This window comes from Osmia lignaria, chromosome 6 (genome assembly GCF_051020975.1).
Source record: "Osmia lignaria lignaria isolate PbOS001 chromosome 6, iyOsmLign1, whole genome shotgun sequence".
Lineage (NCBI taxonomy): Eukaryota > Metazoa > Arthropoda > Insecta > Hymenoptera > Megachilidae > Osmia > Osmia lignaria.
This window is the reverse complement of record NC_135037.1, coordinates 11,709,187-11,727,170: the sequence shown is the minus strand read 5'-3', so window position 1 is coordinate 11,727,170 and position 17,984 is coordinate 11,709,187. Positions and strand designations below refer to the sequence as shown.

The following is a 17,984-nucleotide window of genomic DNA, read 5'->3' as shown; positions in this document are numbered from 1 at the left end:
GTAACACCTGGATTATTATTGTGCCAGTAACGGGGGCGATAATCTTATCAAAGTTTATCTCTCTGCTGTTGATTACACTTGACTTTTACGTTGATCGGGCAAGTTTTGATCCGTTATATTGCGGACAAAAGGGCGGACAAACAAAATGAAAGAAAAAGTGGGGAAAAAAGAAAACACAAAAAAAGGTGTTGCGAGTGTTAAAGTACTTTGTGCAACTAGCGAGTAAAGTCAAAAGTGGGTGTCATCATAGTGATCACAGCGTAGGTTCAAGATATACATAATATGTGTATGTACATATGTATGTATAATATAACATAACATATAAATGTATGTGCGTGCGTATTTGTAGTTGTAAAAATGGAAAAGTGTAACGGGATAAAATCGCATCGAGTAAATATTTATTCTTTGCTGTATAGAAGATTTTTGGCGTTCATAGATATTGCATCGACGAGCATCAACAAAAATCCACGGCTTATTTGAACAAGAAACACGCAGTATTCACACAGACGCGCAAACGTTCTTACGTGCCAAGGTTCCAGGAGTTAGTAGGAAAGTAACATTTCGACGAAAAATATATTTAGAAGAGTTTTCGAAACGAGTTATCGGTTAAAGAAGCTGTTGTTCGTAAACTAAGACATCTTAAAATAATATCGAACTGGTAAGGGATATTTATTTATCATTTGACGATTTTCTTCGAGGCAAGTAGATGCGATGCGATGCGATGCGATGCGATGCGATGCGATGCGATGCGAAAATTGATGGCTTGATTTATCCTATAAAAGACGGAACATTACATATCGATCGTTTAGATTGAATAATTTTCTTAAGCAAAAGATTGCACGTACGAAAGCAGAAAATCGAAAAGTATTGTGTTTTTTATAATCGATTAGGCATTCCATTTCCTTACTTGTTGATTTAATTTATACGGTGCTAAAGTGGATACGTTGAATAACTAATTCTCGTAATAAAAATTGGACAATTTGTCGAGGAATTAATAAACTACAAAAATAGTAGCTTGTGTATACATACATAGAAGGAGATAGATAGATAGATGGAGGTAAAGAGTGTAGGTAGGTACGTACGGAGAATGTTTATCGAAACGGCGCGGCGCGGCCGTTCGAACAAACGAACATATACATACGCAATGCTTTGTAGTACATCTTATTTTTCGGAATATTGAAATATTCGTGACTGTTGCCTTCTGTTAACGCGAACGTTTGTTTCTTTTCTTTCTTTCTCTGTTGCAATTTGTCTCTGTCTTCGTATACTTGCCTTTCTTAGCCGTTTGCTAAGTAGACGCGTACGCGGGTTACTCCCCCGTAAAGGGTTGTATCAGATTCCTGTTTGTTCGCTTACGAGTGTAAAAGTTGTAAAATTGATTTGATCGGGTAGAAGAGCGTAAGTTGGAAGATAGTAAATAACTGGTATTTCTTCTTATTGTTAGGTACAATAATTTTGGTGGAAAAGAAAAAATACGATGAAAGAAAGACAAGCAGAGTGCGTACTCAGCGTACTGTACACGTCGTCTGCGATTTTTTCCGTAACGGGTTTGATCTGTTTGGCGACAGTTTGGCAATACTGGGCATGGATCTTGAACGTTTGTATCAGCATCGATTGCGGTTGTATATTGTACGGGATCAATACCTTTCGAACATTCTTGGGAGGTGACGCAAAACTTTGCCACTTTGGAGTGTACGGTTTGATTCCTACGCTTTTAATCGGTCTCTGCCTTGGCGGATATCACGGATATCGATGCTGCATTGATAAAAGTATCGAGGAACCCGTACGAATGTACGATGATGCCGCCAGGTAGCTACATACACAAGTGCTTACTTACATACGAATATGGTCTGATTCGAGACTCGATCTATTTCAACTGTTTGCGGCCCAACTCTATCATTTATTCGTGATAGAAGATGAAAATATGGTAAAAAAAAAATGGATTTAGTAGAGGTAGAAGTATGTAAACGGACCGTAATCGAGACGAACGCGAACTTGTAATATTATTATTGTTATTATTACCATAACTATTGCTATTACTATTACATTTTGTATAAATCAAGCAGTATACATACATACATAGTAATACACCAAATTATAAGTATTTTTGCACAGAAACTTGAACAAAAGCGAAGCAACGGTAGTAGTGAGAGTCAAAAGAAGAACTCCGTACGAACAGTGGATACCAGCTGTATTTCTTGCAATTTTGCTCTGCTGTTTATCGTTGGTTCACGCAGTTGTAACGACTGATGGTTATTATAAAACTTGTAACAATTACAGAAGAAGGTTGATACAAATTTTAGATTCGAGAGGTCGCGAAGCCGAGGTAGGCTAGTCTTTTTAACAACAAATTTTACAATTTATCCGTATACCTACATTCGTAGAAAATGCATTGTTGTCTTTTCTTCTTTTTCTTTTTCTTTTTCTTTTTCTATAGGTGATACATAACAGACTATCGTGCGGAGCAATTTTTGACTTTATGGATTATTTACAATCGGACGTAGTGGTTGATCCGAATACAAACTGGGAACGAGGCAAAGAAACCGACACTGGTTTTGCTCTACGATTAACCATTATTTCTACCTGGTTGAACTTTATCGCCTGGATGTTCATAGTCTTATTCAATATCGTAATCGCACGTAAAAAGTTTCGTTGCTGTTAAATATCATTTTGACAGATATAAATGTTTATTCCGTTATTTTCTTAAATGAAATTTGTTATTATTTTAACGAGCAGTCGTGCTATTTTATAGGCACGTTAAATGTACAATTACAGGAGGTACATATGTAATGTAAGACTTTCTTTGGCTACGAGTAAGGTCAGACAGACAAACTTTCAACTTTCGAAGAAATTTGGAAAAATATAACGTAGACCCTCCTATCGTCGTACATCATAAAGAAGAAACATAAATAAAGATGTTTAGCTGTTTATTTTTCACTTGACTTTAACCGAGGAAAGCTTAGGTTGCACAGAACTGTAAATACGGGTACGAACACTCACGAGTACGCCAAGCATCGCTGATTGTTACGAGTATCCTAGCAGTACTCGATTTTTAAACTAAATTTCAGATTTCACGATTAAATGTTCTGTAATCTGTACACGAGGAATTCTCTGCTCTTGTATCATTCGACTAGTTGCTTAGTAATTGACGGAATCAACGTTGCATAGGATACAATAGCGATACGTTGTTTTTATTTCGAATTTATTTATTACCTGTTACTGGGTGTACATGCGTACGTATGCACTAACAAGTTTCAGGAATTTGTCGAATAATCAAAGTTTTAATCGCCTAACGTTTGTATTAACTTTGTTTCCTTTGTTGTCGATAATCCGAGCGGTGGAACGCCCATAAGAAAGGTATAATTGTATAATACTTATCGCTATTCGCCACATAAATGACATATATTTTATTTCACTTCCATGAACATGTTACAAACGGAGCAATGTTTTTTATTTTTTTTTAGGATACAATATACAAGTGTAAGAAAAGTTTTGTTTGCGTTGATAAACAAACTTAAGTGAAATTACAGGAGAAAAAAAGGAACAAATAAAATGGTATGTTTTGTAGTTATTTTTTGAACAAAACGGTACAATGAACCGCGTACGAGCGTTACATATGTATGTATACATATAAGTACGTGCGCAACAATCTTGTTGTTAGATATTGGCTAAAAGTTGTACATATACAAGTAATAGCCGAGGCGGAGAAACTGTAAGAATTGAAAATTCAGTTGTCTTCTAAATAGCAAATTCAGAACGATGCAAATCGATGCACATTTTACTCGTGTACTTATACGCTTTTATCTCGAACAGTTTGAAGAAGTCGAAGAGGCAACGTACTCTTTTGTTTCTCTGCATTAATTTTTCAAGCAGACAAGTGTTTCTGTCAAGTGTTGAAAGAAGAAAAGAATTTAAATAACAACGATTTATGCATACTTCCTAAGAAAGGGAACACCAGTTGACAAAAATGATGCAACGTGTCTAGTATCGAGGGCAGTGATAACGTTTAAGTAAGATTTAAAAGCAGTTTATGATGACGATGACGATGACGATGACGATGACGATGACTATAATGAGAATACGTATAAAATAAGTAATTAGTACGGAATGTGCACTACCGATGACAAATATCGCTTAATGCATTTTTCCTGAAAGGATAAAACGTTATCTTTTCCGCATTTCAGAAATAAAATTTGCTAAAGCAGCGCCTGTTTTCTGTCCTAAAAATACTGGAAACATTTCATCGCAATCGGACATTTTATTGTAATCAGTTAAATGATTTTTTCTACGTAGACTGCCGTGAGAAGATCGCATTACGTTCATTGTTACTTGCTAAAAAAGAATTGCCCGTTCCTTTTGTTTTGACTTGTTTTATTCGCATTTCTATTTGCATTTCCGTTTGTCTCTTTTAATATCCCGTTGAATACAGTTTGAATACAAGATCGAGACTTGTTCTTGAGTTTAGCTTTTACAGCTACGTATAGGAACTGAATCAAATAAAATCTTGACCGCTTCTCTTCTAATACCATTGTTTGTACTTACATTGAACGATAAGAAAGAGTATAAGCCTGAAATACATTCTACTTAACAAAAGAAGGCACCTAAATACGTATTGGCTAATATCTACATTTTCCATAAACGTTACCTACATGAACGCGCCCACCGATCTTCGCAATGCGCACTCGTACAAAGAAATACCTGAATTTGTACGTGTATCAGAATATATTAATGCGAATATATTAATTATATAGATATTTATATAATATTGTCTTACTCTTTTCTTTTTTTTTTCATTTACCTGATCTTTCTATGTTTACAAGAGCGATACAGTGCTGGTGAAGCTTAAAAGTGAAAAGGAGAAGAAAAAGCACAGATCGATAAAAGATCCGTTTCCAGCGAATAATTGTAATTTCTGTTACAAAATTTGAATTCTACGTGGATTAGGAATAAAAGCTACTAAAGAGCAATATCCCTGGCAAACATTTCTGCCTCTCAACACTGTTTCTCCGAGAAATTCAGCACATTATTCGCAACTCGTATACAGCGCAAAGTGTACAATAGACGATACACGCACAACGCTGGACAGAGAAACGGAGTTTTTATTAAGCGGATGTCACTTGACTGCGTATATGTGTGAGTTTTAGATACCTGATATCTCCTTCTTTAGAAGAAAATATCTCATGTACAATAATCGATGAATCATAGTAATACTTGGTAGAAATACGTGGTGAAAATGCTTATAGCTGCAAAAATAGATGCACCAGTTTTTCCTCTTTTCCTTGTATCACCTCTCTCTCCGCTCTCTCATTTTTCCTTAATTTTCCAATTAATCGTGTTTCATTTCTTTCTTTCATCTGCTTCTCTTCACTTTTCTTTTTTTTTCTTATTTAATACTTGATGTTGTAGGTAAACAGGGTGATCGGTGAAACGACTATCGGCTATCAGCTATCAGCTATCGAATGCTTATCCGAGCAACGAGCTTACCCGCATCTTTTACGCAATGGACAGCAGCGACTCGAAGCATCGTGTTTCAGAGACGTAAGTAAAGAAAGAAACGAAAAAAGAGACGATTTTTCTTCCACTGAATTTAAGAGCTTTAACAGAATGATAAAAGGCAAGAGAATAAACGAGAGTGAAAAAAAGATGCAGGCATCCGAAAATAAAGGTAACTAACTGGAGGGAGGGTTGTCGCGTTGTCGCGTTGTCGCGAAGACAGAGGAACAAATAAAGTATTAAGTATTAAGTATAAAGGATAAAGGATAAAGGATAAAGGATAAAGGATAAAGGATAAAGAATAAAACATAAGGATACGCGGCGGTGCATAGCTATACCTATACCTTGTAGCAGGTTGTATTATTCTCAAGTGAACGGATTGCTCCTTCTTTTCAACGATCCGAATCGTTTTTCCGACTCTCTGATCACTTCGAACGGCGCGACTCTGGTATTTCTAACTTGTTTCTCCTCATTTTCGTCGCTCGGGAAATCTTCGAAACTCATGTTACTGAAGCCTGCCGCGGTAACCGCTGAACACTTTTTTGTTCTCGGGCTTCGTTTGTAACAAGTGGATTTCACTTTGTGAGACGGCTTTGAGGAGAGTAGAGCAGCATCGAGGACAAGCTCGCCACCGGCCGAGCTCTCGTCGATCAAACGATATTTCGATTTGTCCGATTTAAATTTGTCTTTCTTGTATTTTGGCGCATCATCCGTGACCAAAGGCTCCGGCGACATGGGCGAAACAATGTCCGATACAATGTCTATGTTTGATACGCTGTTAACTGTTTCAGCGGCAATTCGCGTGGGATGTCGAATCGGTTCTATCGAATAGGCCGTTTGCGAGCCGGACATTGATTGGACGGTATTCGGTGAATGCGCTTTATCCGAGGAGACTGCGCGTTCGCTATCCTCAAGGAAATTTGCCGAGGATCGGGAATAAAAGGGCACCGAGGTCGGCCTTTTTTGTTCGTTCGATCGAAAAGAGCGAAATTCATCAAACGGAACGGAACCGAACAAATCCTTGGAACTTTGCGCGCTTTCTATACGCTCGACGATACTCCCTTCCGTAGCTGACAAACTTTCGCTACGATCCAGTCTCGTACCAAGAAACTTTGAATTCGACATTGTCACCCCTATCGAGGTGTCAGCATCTTTCGACCGCGCTACCTCCATAAATCGTAAACACGGAACCATACAATTAACAGAAGCTTCGGAGCAGTCCTTGTCACGCAATACTTCTCGATTTATAAATACAGTTGTTGACGTCGTCGTCGTCGTCGTCGTCGTCGTCGTCGTTGTCGTCGTCATTGTCCTCGTAGTCGTAGTCGTTGTTGCCGTTGTAATTGTTGTCGGTCCGGTTATCGTCCATCGATTTGGAACGGTATTAAAAGGATTTACAAAACTGTTTAGACTAAACGGAGAAGAGCCAAACAAATCCTTTTCTTTATTCTCTTTTTCCTTTTCTACTTCTATTTCTCCTCCACCACTTCCTCCTTCTTCTTCCTCCTCCTCCTCTTCTCCTTTTTCTTCCTTTCTCTCATTTTTTTTTTTTATTATTCTTTCTTCCATACTCTGGTTATTTTTCCTACCAATAACTGGATAAACGTTCGAGATCAGTTTAGAGGAAAATCGTTTAGTTTGTCCGATTGAAAAATTTCTATCCTCGCAAGATTCCTTATCCGTGATATTTGTAGACGATTTTCGTGAACCGTCCGTGTTTAACATGGCGACATTGGGAATTGTGGATAAAGTGTAAGCGGGAATAAGCGACGACATCGTATTTCTATAAGTCGTTCGTTGTCCAACAGCTTTCCTCGAATGGGCTGATTTAGGAAACGGAGCCAGAGCAAACACATCCTCTTCTACTTGCCAACGCGCAGATACTCCAACTTTTGTCCTTCCGTTACCATTTGAAGAAATATTGTCGTTTAACGATAGGGAACTCGAATCATAGCGATGACCGACGAACGGATCGACGCTCGATCGTTCGATTTTCGATTCCAGGTCCAGTTCGTCATCCAGTAACAAAGGTTTCTCCCCGTACTGGTGTCCAACGACAGGATCCGTGTTAATTCGAGTCATTAATTTGTGTGTTTGATAATGTTTCTTTGACCTTTTTGTTCTATTATGTTCATGCGTGGCAATAAAATCACAGGCTCCTCGTATTTTTACCGGCGCACTTTTATTCAACTGTTTGCGCGTTACATCCTCACGATCGTCGTCGTCATCGTCATCGTCACCGTCCTCGTTATCATCGTCATCGTCGTCATCGTCGCCATGACTATGATAGTCGTTTGTCTGCTCATCCTCGTTAATAGTAATACCGTTGGTTCGAATCACGCCATGCTCCTCATCATTATCGGTATCGGTATCGGTATCGGTATCGGTATCGGTATCGGTATCGGTATCGGTATCGGTATCAGTATTGGTATCGTGATCGCTATCGATATCGATATCGTTGCACTCGGTGTCATTCAGCGTTCTCAAATCACTGGCAGAACCTATTGAATCGTCCGATTCGTTGTTTTTGATCGTACAATTTTTCGCATCTTGCATTTTCTTCTTCCTACGCAATGCGTTCTTGTTCTTGTTCTTGTTCTTGTTCTTCATCCTTCTCCTCTTCTGTTCGATTAATTTTTCCGTTCGATTAGGCACCTCCTTGTCACTGTCGCTCGAATCGACCTCGCCAACATCGAACAACAATTTTTCGTATTTCGAGCGATCTTCTACGGGAGCTCGAACAAAGTGCGGAGAAACGGAAGCGTTCCTTGCCGGAAGGATTTCCGCCTCGTCCGCTTCAACATGTTCGATACTCGAATTCCACTGGTTCGAAGTCATTCTCAATCTACCGTTTACAGACTTGCCTGAAAAAATGTAACAACATTATTAGCGAGAAAGCACTTTTCCTTGCATTTTTAGGTACATCGTTAAGGTATATCGTGTATAGAGGTATATAGATATTTCGACAATCCGAGTAAACGAATGAATGACAGCAATACGTTGTTATAATTTCTCCTATTCAACGCAGAAAATACGCACCTTTTCACGCCACCATTGTAATCTCGAGGTACCAGCATCGGTGCATCGGTACATCGGTACATCGGTACATCGGTGCTCTTAAAATTGCTTAAAATGTCGATTCACGTATCTATGCATGAGTATAATACAATGTATACGCGTCTGTCCGTTGAATTAAAAGAGATAATAAGTACCAAGACGCGATAACAGAATCGAAGAAACATTTCTTGTACCTGAAACGTCTTTTACCTTCTCGCGTGTATCTACGAGTATTTGGAAATTTTTTGCAAGAAAACTTATCGTTTCATTTTTAATCGTACGCATAGTTTTTTTAATTACGCTTAAACATATTGTACTTACCCAAATAATACACAATACCCGACAGAGAGTAGTATCAATTTCCTAACGATACAGATATCGTGTTTCCTAAACTAGGTGTATGTATTCGGTCTTGCCACGACAACTCGTGAATCGGTTAATTTTCTGTTTCCTCGTTCGTTTCGTCGAACACTTATCAAGTTTTTTTTCCTCTACATCTAACTAACGATAAGTACTTAGGTAAACCATTTTTTAACCAATTATAGAAAATTGCTAGTTGCTTATTTGTTTATCTACGAAGAAAGCGCTCGCGTATTTCGAATGATTTCTCTGTAGAAGAGAAATTAGGAGAAGAAGGAAACGTCTGATTAGGTCTGTTTCAGCCGATGCACCTTCTACACGTTTTACGAAAGGTTGTGCCATTGCAATTACCCTAATTATTTACGGGTTTTTACACGTTTTCTTTCAAATATTTAGCCAGATAACATTACTTTTCTCTTCTCTCTTCTCTTTTATCCGTTCTTCCTTCCTTCCTTCCTTCCTTCCTTCCTTTCTTTCCTTTTCTCTCCACCTCGTCCCACCCTCCCTCTTTCACTTGCGCCGTTTCTCCCTTTTTTCACCTATGTTTTTTCACTTTTTATTTATTCTATGAAATAATGTTAGTTAGTACCACCACCGTTATACACCGTCACCACACATGGTCTGGAACAGTCCTAATCAGATTTAGGGAGTTAAGGATGATGTACGAAAAAACGCAGTAATGATCTTTGTGTCGAAGCAACACGATTCAATCGTATTTACGCGATACAATAATGTAACTCTTTTTATCTGTGCGCGACTGTGTGTGTGTGTGTGTGTGTTTAAGAAAAAAAAAGAAAAGAAAAAATATCGCGAAACGTTTCATCAAACAAAGAATTGCTGCGTTTTCGGTTAATTTGATAGAATATAAAAAAACAATACCCCATATATATCATAAAGTAATGTACACGTTTATTGCTGTAACATTATTATTTAAATACAGCGAATACGTCCAAGATTGTCAGCCTCCTATGATGCTCTCTCGATTCGCACTATTGTTCAGTGTTCGCGATTCAAATGCCATCGTATTCGTGCCAGAGGTTGTCGCGTTTGCGTTTGCGTTTGCCTTTACCGTCCCGTATCGTATCGTATCGTATCGTATCGTATCGTTATAGTTGTACAAGAGTTGAATGTTGCACGAAACAGAGGCACAATGGGAGGCGAACGATGCGGGACAACTTTGAGAACTTCTTTCGTTGCGTCGCGTCGGCTCGAACAAATTTAAGAGCTTTTACCGAATAAAGGAAAATTAACCGCTTGCGCCTCCCAAACTCATTAGGGTGTTCCAGACAGTGAAGACGAATAAATACAAAAGTTTTGAAAAATGTTACCAATGATTAGCAGAGAAGAATACGAAAGCGAAGGAAATGTTCGTTGCCTTGTTCGAATACCGGTACACGAGGATTATAAATTACAGATAGATACACGACGTGAACTCGCGAAAACGTAATTTCTTATGAAATTATGGAATTACGGAAATATCTGTTACAACTCACGTTTAATAATTAATAATCAGGGAAAACAATGAAAATTGTTTGCTCTTTCACCCTTGACTCGTTCGTGCGTTAACGCGCCAATATAAAAAACATCAAAGGGGGAGAGGGAATTCGTTCTGCTATAAACATTTAACCTGAGATTCGCTCTCATTCGATGATGCCCAATTCCTTACAAATTGTACGCGTTAAAAATTCAACTTCTGATCCTGATTCTTGGCTTATATTCGTTTCTCGATACGAATGATGCATTTCCTAATTTCCACCCCCGCCCCCTTCATCATCCTCGTTATACTTCTCGCCCTCCCAACACCACCACCACCACCACCACCATTACCATCACCATCGTCACCGATATTATCGTCAATTTCTCATTCGTCATTCGATTTAACCGAATATTAATTCGCGATAATGAAAATGCATTTTTACGTGTAATCAGTTAACCCGTAACTACCATGGCTTAGAAATATAACATCCGACACAAGACATGTACTTTATATTGCTTTTTAATGTACATAAGTAGCAGTGTCTGATCAAGCATTTCTTATGTTACAGTTACAGTTATAGTTACAGAATAATAAACGGTCGTTCGAATAATGTTTACCTGCTTTTCATTAGGAAAACTATACATTTCACATTGACAGGGTCAAATCTGACCCTACCATGGTACCTAAGGGTTAAGTAAAATTATACCTTACTTATAAAGTATCACTATTGCCAGCGCAACGCATTACATTATTACATTACCCAAACCGTGTATCGTATATGTATACTACTTGTGCGCATCAAAACGCATAATGCAACGACGATACACTTTTTCCTTGTCCCTCGACTTTGATACAATATTTTCATCAAAGAAGGAAGGCAACATTTCTTACCTTCTTTCTTCGATACAACGAAAGAAATACAAGGAAACGGCTTCAAGTACCAGAGGGTACCATACGTATCCGTTCAATTTCGTTCGAAATTACAAGCTAAGCATAATAAAGATTGTACGTATAGTTTGCGTCAACAATGTTACGTACGATGTATCGTTCGTGGAACTTTAACGCGAAAATAACACCTACTTACTATATCAACGGGATTTGGAAACGACGATTAATTGAAAAATTCTTTCTAACGCGTGGAAGAATATCTTAATATCGACATACATAGTACCATTACCACGATCTACCAGATTTTCTTGTTTGTTTTTTTTTTTTTTCCTTTTTCCTTTTCTTTTTTTGTATAGATTTGTTTTTTCCCCTTTTTTCAACTCATCATTTATCTACAAATGTATGTACAACAGACACAAGAAACTGTTACATACATTTCAACTATACCATTGAATAAGCATACGCACAATGTGTAAAGAATTGATCGGATATTTGTCGTATTGATAACTGTCGTAAAACTGCTCAACTTTCTATTTACCGTTGAAAAATTTTTTTCCCCTTAACGTGACTTACTGAAAATATTTGGTTGACATTATTTGTCAACCCGGCCGGCTCTACGACCTCGACTTTATGCGATCCGTCCACGAATACTAGTACTTCTTTGCCTCTTAACGCTCGAATCATTCTTGTCTACGGTACTAAACTTTTCTCGTCCGTCAACTGCGATATCGTTCTTCTGCACTTTTAACCGTGTAAACGTAAATATTGTACATACAAACTACGTTAAACGAAACGTATACGTATATCTTTGGTAACTGACATTATTCAAAACACAAATTGAAGAAATAAATAATAATAACAATAATAATAAAAACAAGTTCGTAACATTGTTGAAAATTATTCATCCTTTTATCGGTATGAAGCGAATCAGAATTTTTTAACTAAAAATTACTACCCCGTCTTTCTCTTTCTGTAAATTAAATAATTTTTACTTCGTGCATGGAATAAACAAACAACTAAAAAAAAATAATCGTACGCAACAGCATTAACGTAAACGTTATCTATAACGGCTAACGAGCTTGAAACTACTTCTCTCGAATTTTCGCATCCGCACGCGTTACGATGAACAACAACTTAGTAACGTGTTATTAGTTTACGTTAAACTAACTCGACAACACGATTCATCGTAACTTCGTGTATACTTAATTAACCCTATATGTATTCTTAACATCCAAGGAACGCAGAGTTCCTTAATCCTTAATATTTCCGACTTCTTATAAAGTTCTCTCATTTTTCTTTCCGTTTTCTTTTTTTCGATGTATCGATACATCATTTTACAAATCACATATTTATATCACATTCGGCAACACTTGAGTAAATATAAACGTAAAACAAAAACAAATATAAACTAACAAGTAGAAAATTATACAGCCCTGAGAATTTCTTAGCTACGAATTGATTATTTGGTAGAAAATTAACAAGATAAAATAATATCAATTATGCGTATGCTTACGTGGTTATTTGTAAAAAACCATCTACATAAACTCGTGAAGGAGATGAAAATAAGAAGAAAGCGAGCGAGCGAGCAAGCAAGAGAAAGAAAAAGAGAAAGAAAATGGAATAAGACAGTATGCGAAGCAATCTATGCATTACCTCCAGCAAGTGCTGCCGTCTTTGATCCAATTTTGTTCTTCTTTCCTGTTAAACATATTAATCGAACGATTAGTCGCGACGAGTTCGCACTCGCATTCAATGAAACCTGATGCTGATGACACTTACTTGGCAAACTGAAAGGTGCAGACTCGAACGGATCTTCTGGTAACTCTGTAGTACACGTCATAACAAGACTTTCGCGGCTCTTTACGCCGCTTGTACTAGCATTGCTTCCCCTTCTAATTTTATCAAATTCCGCACCGAAAATATGATCTTCGGTTAACTGATTAAAAGGTTGAACATCTTCGAACGGATTCCAAGCAGCAACATCCGCGCTTAACGATCTCCCTTCGGTTGCGGTTACGCTCGACAGTTCGCCCTATTTCAAAGTGTCGTTATCTTTTTATTATTCAAAGTTGTAATCAGGTTCTGTTCACACATATTTTTAACCATAGAATATTGCGAAGCGAAAACAAAAGCAAGATAATTCTGCGCATAACGATGATGATGATGATGATAATGATGATGATGATGCGACTTCAAGTGTACAATTAAACAATCTTAATGTAAAAAAGGTTGCATACACAAATACGTTGCAGGATAAAAAAAGGTATATGTTGTGTAAAATTAAACTGAAGAAAATCAAAAGATAAATCTGTGCGCATTATGTACTTACAATACGTACATGTGAAGCGCTAGATCCTAGACAAGGTCTTATATCGGTTACAACTTCGGGAGACGTAACATCTTCTGATCGTGATTTAACCGAAGCTTCGTACGGTGCTAAAAACTGAGTCGTTTCGCTTGCAAACGCTCTGTACAGAGAAATCATTTATACATAAAAAGAGAAATATTCGAGTCGATTCGTACAAACCAATTTGTGACAGATACTGATTTAACTTACTTGTTGAAAGCGCTCGTATCGCTCACATTTCTTCGATGTCGTGCAGAAATTAATGTTGGGCTATCCGGCGGTGATGTACTCGAACTGATATTCTGACTCAAACTTTCCGTTTTATTCACCGGTTTCGGTAAAGTTGGCGGTGTTATACAACTCGCCCCCTTGCTACCTCCCGTTGTGGCATTTAATTTCAAAGTTAACGAAGTAACCGCTGTCAACTTTGGAGCTGGGCAATTAACAGAAATATTCGACGCCTTCGGTACAATTTTACACGGTTTTGGAGCTACAGGAGGTGGTATTTTAGCCGGTGGCGGCATGGCTCGGTTATCCTCTTCTTTAAACGGATCTGGATAACCTGCAACAATGTACCAATATCGATCAACACCATTCGATTCAAATGGATTTTCACTAACTATAATCTAGTATCTCTTTACCAGACGGTGGAAACAATGCTTCCAAATTTTCTTCCTCCACCTTCTTGTTGCCCGACTTTGACTCAAAGTAATAGGAATTCTTTTTATCCTGAACAGTCACGGGAGATTGCTGATTTCCTCCAATCACCGAACTCTGTGACTGCTGTACTGGACTGTACTGCGCTTGCTGAGTTTGAGCTTGTACGAATGAAACGGTTTGACTGTTCGTACAAATTTGCGACGTAACTTGAACGAGAGACGACGGTGTGGCTTGTATGTTCGTTCCTACTGCCGGCTGAACATTTTGTTGCATACTCTGACCTACGATATACGACTGAGATGGTACGTTCAATGAACCAACTTGTTGACCCATTTGAACGAACGCGATCGTCGAATTTCCTGCTGAACTTTGCGACTGCAAACACTGACTACCCTGACCAGATATTTGACTCACTATCTGGCCGCTTAAACTTATAGGACCGGCGCTTACAGCTTGTCCTTTTGGTCGTTGTCTCGGCGTAACCGATGTACCCTCCACGGTTGTTACCGGAGTCGTACTCGGTTTCGGTGTTTTCACCAATGATGATCTTTTTACATTTTCCGATTCCATAGGTGGACAAGCTAAAGATTCCAATACAGGCGTTGGCGTTTGCTATATATATATATAAAAAAAAAAAAAATTGATCAAATCTTATTCGACATACATATGTGTACATACACATAGTACACGTTTACTCGTCATATATTACATATCGTCTCCAATTCGGAGGAAACACGAAATTTTCTTTCGCTTTTTATTTTTATCGATAATCTTTTCACAAACACGAAAGATTAAATATTTGACATTTACACATGCGTGCATACATACGTGTAAATTCTGTACAGGGCATTCTTTGCCCTGTATTTGAAATGCGATCACAGCAACTTGGTAAATGTCGGGACGACTATCAGGATCCAGCTCGAGCATATAACGAATCAAACAATGAAGATTTCTACTATACCTATTCAAAATTTCATATTACTGAAATGTGAACTTTTCTTCTATTACTTTCATTATATAACCTATCGATCAATGTACAAGTACAAACCTCGAATTATCCGGTATCGTGAAGTTTCCTGACTGAATAGCGAGTGTACTTTCTCCGAATGGCAATGTGAAAAAGCAAAGTTTGTACAATAAACAGCCTAATGCCTAAAAATCACCAAAAATTACAATCGAGCTATTTCATAAATTATTCTTATCCATGAAACATATTTCATGATTGAAATTTTAAATTTCAAATCGTACCCATATATCTGCTTTTGTTGTTATTGCTTTGCCACAGTACATATCCACCATTTCGGGTGCTCTGTAACTAAGGGTCGTATATTTCTTAATTTCTTCTTCAACTATCGCCACACCGTGCACACTAGGGTTCAAAATTTTTGCTGTCGCCGAACCAAAATCGCACAAAACGTAATGACCAGTATCCGAATACAATATATTTTCAACCTGAAAAATATTTCGTACCAACCGATAGTAACCATTAACTACTGCTTTCCTTACAAAATTAACTGACAACGATGCTCAACAAACTTTTAGATCTCTATGTATTATCGGTGTCTGGCAATGATGTAATCTGGATACAGCTTCGCAAACGTCGCAAAATATTTGTAAAATTTCGGATTCGCTAAAACCAGTTTGCAACCTAAAACCATTCAAATTTGTTTGAATTATTTTTTTTTAATTTCACGTCGTTTCAAATACTTTATCATTCCCTGTTTCCATAGTTTCATTAATATTTTCAGTTTCACATAGAATGCAATAACGCTTAACCTGTTATTCATCATCTGAAGAACTTGGGACTTGCAATAAGGCATCAAAAGCAAAAGTTCGTATACTCCTCCTCCTATGTGAGCGATACTACTGTCCACGTATCCTATTATATTCTTATGACCGTTTAAGTTACTCTAGAAACAGAAACATTGCTGCAAACGAATTTTTTACATTGCTGTAACGGAACAATTAATTTCTACTTAAAAGAAAAAAACTTACCGCAATTTGTATCTCCCTCTTACATACATTGAGGTCATGTTCGTTATTAACGTACATGCGTTTAAGTGCATAACGTCCGCTCGAAGATTTAACCAGGAATACAATAGCGAATCCTCCTACAAGCGCATTATCAAAACATCATTACAAGTATAAATGCCACGCACCGACCAAAAGTCATTACGATCCTAGATCGTTTCTACATACGCCGAACCTCTTGCAATCAACGATTGTTCATCGAGTATAGTTAATCTATCGGCTTTGTTCTTGTTATCGTATAATTAGTTTCTTAATTGTGTATGAAAAGCGAAAAAACTGACCGAGCATTCGAGTTAAACATTTATGTAGGTAGGAGGGGTGATGAATATTCAAGGTTGAAGATAACACGCACCTTCGGCTAAAACTTCTTCGACAGTGACAGTGCAACGTCCTACTACAAAAACCTTTCCTATATAACTGTTGAGTTCCTTCGACGTGTTTTCGATTTTTGAAAATAGCTTCTTCATATTGGCACACGTCGTCGGCCCTCCCAATACTGAACTGACTTGACATAAGGCCTCCTTTATTTAATCTTTTAACGTACAATATGGCGAGTTCAGTTTCTTCAGTCAAGTACATTCATTTTATCCGTACCTTCAAACTTTTCAATTACAATCTTTTTTACGATAACTTAATGACGATAAACTTAACCAAAAGAAATCGTTTTGCTCATGATAACAGTTAACGTATTTTATCCAGCCGACATATTCAGACTGTACAAACTGCGCATGTACTACTTTGCAGGAGCTACGTCGGAAACATATGTGCACAACTTCCGCTCCAATGTCAAAACTTTCTTTACAATTTCTTTATTTTTTTTTCTTCATTAAATCAAAACCGCTGTATTTCTGTTATTTCTATCTCTTTCTCTCTCTCTCTCATCTATATGTGTATATATATATATACATCATGTATGTTTATTTTACAAGTTCTCCTAAACAGGAGGAAAATGTGTGAACTATGATTAAATGTTATCTCTACTTTTTATGTTGCACCTATGCTTACTCTCGAAAAAATCTTTAAATCGATCGACATTGTTGCGTGTAAGTACATACGTGCATACATTATAAACATACAGTGGAAAATTAAAAGATAGAAGAGAAAAGAAAATGTAACTGATAAAAATATGGCAGAAATAGGTATGTACTTCATACATACATACATACATATACAGTGAAAAAGCACTAAAGGGGAAGGTGCCCCTACTACCGGGTCACGCGCGAGCGCGCAACCATTATGCCACATTCACATGAGAAATACCTTTGTACATATTTCAGGAGAAAAGAAATTTTTTCAAATAAATGCTTATTCAGAGAAGTGAGGCGATTCATTCCTCAACAGTGCGAGAGAGTGGCTCTTATGCAGCTTCCGGTTTGGTATGCGTTCGCAGTTTTATGCACCATCCTATCCGGCAGAGGGAGCCACTTTTCGTGTTCGAGACTCGACGCCAATACAAAGGTATTTCTCCTGTGAATGAGGCATAATGGCTGCGTGCTCGCGTGTGACCCGGCGGTAAGGGCACCTTCCCCTTTAGTGCTTTTTCACTAGACGAACTGATACTATGATTGATTTACATCAACACTTTTTCAGAATTGTGTACTGACTAGTATATAGGTGTTCATTGATTTCTTCAGTTGTGTATGTAAAACGTATTTTGTTTCATCATATGTA

At 37.7% G+C, this 17,984-nt stretch overlaps 3 protein-coding genes across 12 annotated transcripts in view; 2 read left to right on the top strand and 1 right to left on the bottom strand.

The window, feature by feature from the left end:
• LOC117607603 (uncharacterized) overlaps positions 1-17,984 on the top strand; it is a 45,161-nt gene that overhangs the window by 3,658 nt on the left and 23,519 nt on the right. For 3 of the 5 annotated variants that reach the window (XR_004582202.2, XM_076688631.1, XM_034331494.2), the window contains exon 1: positions 5,412-5,538. Coding sequence is in view for 3 of the 5 variants with exons in the window: in XM_076688631.1 (XP_076544746.1) it covers positions 5,460-5,538 (79 nt within the window). In the remaining 2 variants the exon portion in view is untranslated. Of the gene's footprint in view, positions 1-5,406; positions 5,539-17,581; positions 17,982-17,984 lie in introns of those variants that run through there. The other 2 variants (XM_034331493.2, XM_034331498.2) reach the window with 2 other exon arrangements.
• LOC117607625 (uncharacterized) lies at positions 122-10,676 on the top strand. Of its 4 annotated transcripts, none has more exons than XM_034331551.2 (4): positions 122-260; positions 1,445-1,809; positions 2,116-2,326; positions 2,438-10,676. In XM_034331551.2, exons 2-4 carry the CDS (start codon positions 1,478-1,480, stop codon positions 2,660-2,662), a joined length of 768 nt encoding a protein of 255 aa, XP_034187442.2. In that variant the 5' UTR covers positions 122-260; positions 1,445-1,477; the 3' UTR covers positions 2,663-10,676. The 4 variants fall into 4 exon arrangements, with proteins under 4 accessions (XP_034187442.2, XP_034187443.2, XP_034187444.2 ...); XM_034331552.2 differs by having other exon boundaries at positions 150-286; XM_034331553.2 differs by having other exon boundaries at positions 162-298.
• Nak (Numb-associated kinase) lies at positions 4,777-17,040 on the bottom strand. Of its 3 annotated transcripts, XR_013062253.1 has the most exons (14): positions 16,666-17,039; positions 16,278-16,393; positions 16,059-16,192; positions 15,819-15,930; positions 15,531-15,734; positions 15,331-15,434; positions 15,111-15,243; positions 14,264-14,894; positions 13,833-14,184; positions 13,605-13,743; positions 13,055-13,307; positions 12,929-12,973; positions 5,794-8,357; positions 4,777-5,758 (listed from the first exon to the last, which is right to left on the bottom strand). XR_013062253.1 is itself a non-coding variant. In XM_034331500.2 (13 exons), exons 1-13 carry the CDS (start codon positions 16,778-16,780, stop codon positions 5,860-5,862), a joined length of 4,827 nt encoding a protein of 1,608 aa, XP_034187391.2. In that variant the 5' UTR covers positions 16,781-17,040; the 3' UTR covers positions 4,777-5,859. The 3 variants fall into 3 exon arrangements, 2 of the variants coding, with proteins under 2 accessions (XP_034187391.2, XP_034187390.2); XM_034331500.2 differs by having other exon boundaries at positions 4,777-8,357; positions 13,614-13,743; positions 16,666-17,040; XM_034331499.2 differs by having other exon boundaries at positions 4,777-8,357.

Excerpts from the sequence above, each read along its gene's own strand:
- LOC117607625 (XM_034331551.2), top strand. The coding sequence starts at position 1,478 with ATGAAAGAAAGACAAGCAGAGTGCGTACTCAGCGTACTGTACACGTCG. Across the intron at positions 1,810-2,115 it reads ATGTACGATGATGCCGCCAG|AAACTTGAACAAAAGCGAAG; the intron begins GTAGCTACATAC and ends ATTTTTGCACAG. Across the intron at positions 2,327-2,437 it reads CGAGAGGTCGCGAAGCCGAG|GTGATACATAACAGACTATC; the intron begins GTAGGCTAGTCT and ends CTTTTTCTATAG.
- Nak (XM_034331499.2), bottom strand. The coding sequence starts at position 16,780 with ATGAAGAAGCTATTTTCAAAAATCGAAAACACGTCGAAGGAACTCAAC. Across the intron at positions 16,193-16,277 it reads AGAGGGAGATACAAATTGCG|AGTAACTTAAACGGTCATAA; the intron begins GTAAGTTTTTTT and ends TTCTGTTTCTAG. Across the intron at positions 13,308-13,604 it reads GCGCTTCACATGTACGTATT|GGCGAACTGTCGAGCGTAAC; the intron begins GTAAGTACATAA and ends ACTTTGAAATAG.